Source organism: Odontomachus brunneus, unplaced genomic scaffold (assembly GCF_010583005.1).
Source record: "Odontomachus brunneus isolate Ranch 3 - 2012 unplaced genomic scaffold, Obru_v1 Obru_scaffold_015, whole genome shotgun sequence".
Taxonomy (NCBI): Eukaryota; Metazoa; Arthropoda; class Insecta; order Hymenoptera; family Formicidae; genus Odontomachus; species Odontomachus brunneus.
The window spans coordinates 889,465-896,774 of record NW_022639465.1 but is presented as its reverse complement, the minus strand read 5'-3'; the positions used below and the strand labels follow the sequence as shown (position 1 = coordinate 896,774).

General features: G+C 36.5%; 1 protein-coding gene across 7 annotated transcripts in view; it reads right to left on the bottom strand.

Moving 5' to 3' along the window:
• Nucleotides 1–7,310, bottom strand: part of LOC116841281 (G-protein coupled receptor Mth2-like) — a 20,249-nt gene that overhangs the window by 7,508 nt on the left and 5,431 nt on the right. For 6 of the 7 annotated variants that reach the window (XM_032809025.1, XM_032809026.1, XM_032809029.1 and 3 more), the window contains 2 exons: nucleotides 5,221–6,162; nucleotides 2,884–2,962 (listed from right to left, as the gene is read on the bottom strand). In XM_032809025.1, coding sequence (XP_032664916.1) covers nucleotides 2,884–2,962; nucleotides 5,221–6,154 — 1,013 coding nt within the window. In that variant the 5' untranslated portion in view covers nucleotides 6,155–6,162. The remainder of the gene's footprint in view (nucleotides 1–2,883; nucleotides 2,963–5,220; nucleotides 6,163–7,310) is intronic. The other variant, XM_032809031.1, reaches the window with a different exon arrangement.

Below are 7,310 nucleotides of genomic sequence, written 5' to 3'. Positions count from 1 at the left end.
AACCGAGATCTTTTTGTTCTGAGTTGTGCTAGGCTTAAGAATTATAGTTTTAGAATATGAGACTCGTAGCGTCATCCGTTCTCCGAAAATTTGAAAAAAAATCGATTTGACAGCAACCGACGTCAAGAGAAAACACATGCTCCCTTTCTTGTTCCAACTGAGATCTTTTTGTTCTGAGTTATACTAGGCTTAAACGACGAAGCAATTTCACTTTATTTTGTCATGACATTTTGTAATTATTTCCGCCAATTTTCCTATAATAAAGATTAATTTTTGTAAGAAATCTTCTTTTTCTTGAATTTTTGTCACCTTAGAAATATATTTCAATCATCCTTATTTTCAATCATCCAAATAATTATACTTTTTTAAATCAATATATAGAACTTTTTGTTGGTTGAATATGACGACTTGTTGCGTAAGCTAAAAAAACTTGTGTTTACTCTTAACGTCGAGTACTGTCAAATCGATTTTTTACGAATTTACGGAGAACGAATGATCTTATGAGTCTCATACTCTAGAACTATAATTCTTAAGCCTAGACAACTCAGAACAAAAAGATCTCGGTTGGAACAAGAAAGATAGTATAAGTTTACTCTTGGTCCGATAGAGTGTTTGTCAAAAAACTTTTTTTTAATTTTTCGGGCTTATAATTAAACTTATTCATTTGTGCTTTTGGAACAATGTTTGGAACAACTAGAACAATCTATATCGGTATCGGAATGCTTTATTTTCAAAAAATGGGATGCCAGGTCAAAAACACTTTTTTCATATTTTGGACTTATAATTCAACTTACGGATTTGTCCTTTTGGAACAATATTTGGAACAACTAGAACAATCTATTGCGGTATCAGAATGTTCGATTTTCGAAAAGTGGGGTGCCAGCTCAAAAAATCATTTTTTTGTTTTATTCGAAAACCGTTTCGAATGAAGCAATATCACTTTGGAACATTGTGGTACAAAGTCAGAACAATCTGGAACAACTTTCAAAATTATAAATTTCAAAAAGTGGGGTGCCAACTTCATACACTCGAACCACTCGCATTCTGTAACTGATTATGAGAGAGCGCACCGCGCGCGTGGTACACATACAGTCGTCACACCCTTGTAACAACGCGAAACGGGGCTTGGCGACAGTCATCCCGTCCCCGTGCGGTAAATAGCGACACGTCGTCGGTATATCATGGAATTTCATCGAAGACAGGTGAGAGATAAAACTTTGCAGTATCCCGACACGCGCTCGCGTGCGCGCCGCGTAATTAGACGGAGAAGCGAGAAATTAGCGAGCGGCTTAGCGCAGCTTAGTGTGGGCGAATGCGAATTACACTCTTGCGATGGCATTTCCTCGAATTGGACCATCAACGTTAGTGGATTGCGGCGTAACAGGCCGTGTCATCGTGCCTCTTTCGTTTACATTCGGACTAACGAACGTTTAGCTTGCTTCGATCAAATGCGCGCGCGCGCGTGTGTGTGTGTGTGTGTATGCGTGTCATTCGTGCGGAAATTCGTCGCTTTGAAGTTGCATTAAGAATACACGGGCGCAAATTTGAACGAGGTATCCGATCAGCACGTTTCCTATTACGTGCCAATGCCTGTTAGCGATATAGTCTTTGATTTTTGCCGTTGGCAGCGAATGTTGCCTCTGCCAAAATTGCTGCTCCGACCGGCCGGCGTGAGGAGATCGAAATGAACTCGGACTATGTTTGCGGCACATACGCGCGCCAATCATGTATCGGATATTAATTCGCATCATGTCATTATTAATTTCCCCCCGATGTTTGTCAATTATCAAATTTTTCTCCCACAGAAGCGCGCCAGATCGAGTGGCGCCTGTGAAAATATTTGGTGAATCGATTAACCCATTTCGACCTGTTGCGAATGCTTTATTTTCGTTAATGCGTAATTACTGTCATGGTCGTAAATAATTAAATATATAACAAGTACAAAATAGATAATATGATATATATACTGAGAGCAAAATAGTAAACATCTCTTTGACATTATTAATGATATATTTACTTAAATCTAAACTCTTAATAAAATAGATTAAACAATTGCTTTCATGAAAAGCTAAAGTTTTTTTAAAGATTTTAAAAGGAAATGTATATTTCCTTACTTGAAAAATATTATAAATAATAAAGTAAAAAGAGTACAACGTGATAACACAAACGACAACTTAAAAAAATAAAAACCGAATATTAATAATAAAATCTGTCCCTATATTTATTATATATTTATTCGAATGTTGTATATATTTAAGTACAATTTTATTTGATATTATATAGAAATATAATATTAAAGAAATATTTTCTTATGTTCATATTCGTGAAATATTCGTGAAATTGTACAAAATGAAAATTTATTTGTGAGACTACGTTGTGGCAGTATGAAGGGTCAGAAATTAAGTCGGCGATGAGGTCAGAAAGTGCGACATCAGTATTTTCAGACGATCGAAAACACCGGCAGTGAACTAATATTTTTAAATATATAACTTCATAGTAATTTCTACATTTATTTACATATATATACTTACAAAGCAGACGTATCTTATGCAGAAAACATTAATTACGCGATAGAACTATTTGTTATCAATTTCATCTGATATTCTTTCCATAAATAAAGAATAACTGTCCTTACTGTTCTTAAAAGATCGATAAGTTGGTCGTTTACCTTATTCGAATGTTATCTCACAGGGTAACTTGTATTCAAATTTCTGACACAAAACGTTCTATCATTTTAGTATCCAGTTTCAAGACATTCTAGAAATACTGCAAAGGTCACACATTCACACATACGCATCACAATCACCGTGATTCGTCTGCTTATATACAACTCGATAAAATTGCGAGATGAAATATATAGCTCGAGGGTGTCTTGCCACTTACCTAAACGTCCACCAAATGTCAAAACACATCACGTTCAGCCAGAAGTAGCTCGCCTGGAACGAGAAGTAAATAACGAAGGCTGAAACAGGCAAATAAATAGCGTCTCAAAATCAAGCTACATTATACAAGTGCAAGAAAGCCTTGCAGTTATTATTCGACCGTGAAAACTACACTGTATATTTTTCCTCTGTATCGGAAACTCGTGGGAAAAGGTCGCGATAAATATGTAACAAGTGCGTGCTTACATCAAATGAAAAGAAATCTTTTATTAGAGATACATGTATATTGCAAAGTTACGATAAGAAAAAGAAGAATCTATATTGATGCATTAGTGTCAAAAGATTTGTCGTTTTCCTATTAAATTCTCCGGGAAAATTTGAGTATTAGGAGGAAAATAAGAAAGTCCTCGTTAGATGTCTGAAAGAATACCGAGTCGATATTATCCATTTTATTTGTACCCCTTATTAATTCCTCGAAATTGGATCATTTTGTGTTCTATTTCCTTTGACAAACACGACAAACCTTTCGCACCAACCTAACATATTTCTGTATGGCACGCATGCAAAACTGAAATTTCATCTATTACTTATTCCCGTACTACTCTAAATTTCTTGGAATGAAAGATTATTTCAAATGAATAAAAAGTGGTAGTATTTTTATTCAAAACGATAGTAAAAATATTGCCATTCGAAATAGCAAGAGTGAGTGCTCTACTCGAACTTTAAGTGGATTGTGACTTCACACGACCGAGTGTTTCAATCGATTGAAACGAATACCTGAATACCTGAACAAAAAATGTATATAATTATATATATATATATATATTATATACAATTATATATAAGATGTTTCCTAAGTACATTCGGATTCATAAATGCCTTTACATTCCGGATTTGGAGAATTGGACTTTTTTGATCTGGCGCAACTTTTCTCAGTAAACGGGAATCGTGATTGTTAGTTACTGAAAGAACTAACGATTAACTAACAGTCACTGTTCATGCTTATTGAGAAACGATGCGTCAGATAGAAAAAGTCCAATTCTCCAAATACCGGAAATGTAAAGGCATTAATGAATCCTAGTGTACATGTCAAAAATGCAGGAGATGATTTTTCTCATCAAAATTAAAAAAAAAACATTCATATAAACATATGTTCTAAAATGCTTTATTTTTATGATATATTCAGTAAATATGATAATATCAAATAACATTTTAGGGATGTATTATTGTCATTTTTAACATCAATAATATTCAGTCATTGATACGTTATTTGACGTCCTGCTACTTGAATATTACTCGAAAGGAGTAGCTGAAAATTATTTTTTTACGAATAAAAAGGCAACGTTAAAATTCAAAAATTCAAATTTTCTTATTTTTTATGTAAGTAAAAAAAAGTAATACTTTATTTATTCAATTTTATTCTGTCAAAGATGAAACACATTTTCTTCGATAATAGTGCGTGCTAGCGAATTTTGACAAAAATATCTTTTTTGTGTACAAATGTCAGAGGATTCTGAAAATAAGACCGTATTCGCTCTATCTGTGGAAATTAAAAAAAGTGATGCAAAATAAGAGTAACCATCCCTAATTTTCAACCTTTATTTTATGGAGACGAAAACCATCTCAAAGTATGACCCACTATTAATACTAGACGTTAAACATAAAATTAAACGTTTTTACGTTAGACCGTTGTCTTTTTATTAGCAAAAAAGTCTTTTTCAGCCAACTCTTCCGGGATGTGTATCTCGGAAATGAAACATTTTAGAACATATGAATCTTTTTTCTTATCTTAATGTGAAGAATTACCTCCTGCATTTTTTATACTTGAAAAACATCTTGTATGTCTCATGTACAAATTTTGTATCTGTCATTTTGTATCTGTCTAATTTTGTATGGTCATATATTATTCATGAAACTCCATTACTTTCATGGAATGTTTTCTTTCTTTCTAGCTTATAGTAAATTATGATTCTATACAAGAAAATATTTCAATCGATCAGAGTAAATACATCTCTGTGACAGTGAAATAACATTAGACTCACTCTTGAATTCGAGTGAAAATACTCCATACCACTCGACTCCACTTGACAATTCAGAGTGGAGAATTCACTCCGTTTCAGTGAAAAATCACTCGTATCGGAGTGATTCTGTGCTCAGTCTGCGCTTTTCAAGTGAAATCCTACTCCAAGGAATTTAGAGAGTACTATTCTAAAGCCCTAATTAATTCCTCAGTCATCAGAGAGTAATATACGACGAAGCAAGAGCGAAAATACAGTCGAGCACAAAGAATATACACGTCAGTTGTATCGGCCGATTATAAGGTCTGTTCAAGCTGTACCCGATCCAATGCAGCCTACATACGACACATCTGCAGGCGATAACAGCTGGAACGGCACGAGGGATATGTATGCGACGAATAACGAGCCGACGTATCCGCGAAGTATGTGGCCATGCGTGTTCCAGAGGTTCGGTAATATGGTGTACACCACGAAGGTCAACAGCAGAAACGGCAAGGACACTATCATACCGATGGGTATACCGGTGAAATCCATGTTATCGACGGGCGAACTTGGTCCATGGAAGCAGAAGGTCGGCTCGTATTTACTCTTGTTCATGACGGCGTAGCAGTAAGTTGTCGGATCCATCAAGTTGTCCTTTATCGTTTCGTACAAAGAACCGTTGGTCAGAATTATGTACTCGTCGTCGGGATATAAGGAGACATCGAGCGCGTAGCGCATTCCATTGGTACATGGATCTGATACGAACATTGGAAAAATCTCGTCCGCCTTCTTGCTTGTCCCCTGCACCTCCGGGAAATCATAATTACTGTCATCGGGCGTGCAATTCCACTTGTTTCCGACTTGGATCATACGATTGCCGGGTTCGCAACAAATTGGTATACAAAATGTGACATTGCAGATGTTGGAATTCCTTTCGTTCAAATTGCTTCCTGGGCGAAGCTGCGACGTGGTAGAGTTGCCTCCGTCGTTAATCTCTGTAGAATTGTCGCGAAGCTCGGCCGGCACATTCTGACTGCCATTCTCATCGAGGTTCTTCGTGTAGTTGCTGTAAAACTCATGCTGTACCGAGTCCTCGTTGTCTCTCGTGGAATTCTCGTCGTGGTCCAAAGTAGTGGTGAAGTTGACTTGAGACTCATAGTGCATCGTGTCATCCTGCTGCTTGTCTTCATGAGTGGAATTGCTCTGATTTTCCGCCGCGTAGGCGATCACCAGTAGAAGCGCGCACAACACGATGGGATTTAGCCGACGCATCCTGGGTTCTTTACCGCGTACGCGTCAAGGAAAATACTGAATTAATGCCCATTTCTACCAACTTTGGTTAACTTAATCGGCTGGTTGTTCCAACGGAATTGACCAATAGCATCTACCAAGTCTGACTAACAAGAAATGTGATTGATCAATTCCATTGGAAAATCCAACCAATTAAGTTAACCAAAGTTTGTAAAAACGAACATGAGTTGGCTTCTTTCTCCAATAGTACCCGCGGAATGTTCAATGACCACAGCGATAACGCGAACTATGGAAACGAGGATGTGTATGATATTGTCTATGATTTGGCGGCGACCTTCTCGTCTCGAAGAGCATAATCGCTTTCGCAACGAGAGCGCGAAAGAGTACTAATAAGGCACCTCGATAATGCAGGTCTTGGCTTGATCTTTAACAGTAATGTGATAGGAGGAGACATTAACCCCTTTGTGAATCGCATGATCTGATGGCGACTCATGGTCTGGTTATGACTATAAAGAATGCATGGTGTAGCGTAGCGAGTATTGGCTTCGACTGCTTTAACTGTTAAGAGCCTTCAGCGCTCCGGCAGACATGCATTTTCCTTTTATACACTTGCAACTCATGAGATGAGTTATTACGCCCAACCGTCGAGGAAATTTCATTCTACCGTCTACTTCAATGTAATCCATTTTAGAGAGAATCCGAAGATAAGATCAATTGAAATGAAGAGACGATTGATCCGATTAATCTGATTAATCCTGCCGTCGATTCTCGTCGAATTCGTACAAGTTTCAACCAAAACGTGGAGCGTTTGAAAAGTTTTATATAAAATATGTTTTTCATGTTAGTATTACTTTCTATGTTAGATGAATGATAGAGGTACTATAGCAAAAGGAATATACGAAAAGGAAGTATTTTGTATAGATAGAATTTTATAACAAAAATAGCTATTCAAAATTCTGTAACAAAAGAATTTCTAATTTTCTATTAGATCAATAATTTTAATTAAATTCTAGATCAATTTTCTGCAGTAATTATCTTTTTACCTGGGAAAAAGTTCCTATATAATTGTCTATGAATTTTATCCATATGTGTGACCTTATGTCTCTCTCTCTCTCTCTCTCTCTCTCTCACTCTCTCTCTCTCTCTCTCTCTCTCTCTCTCTCTCTCTCTCTCTCTC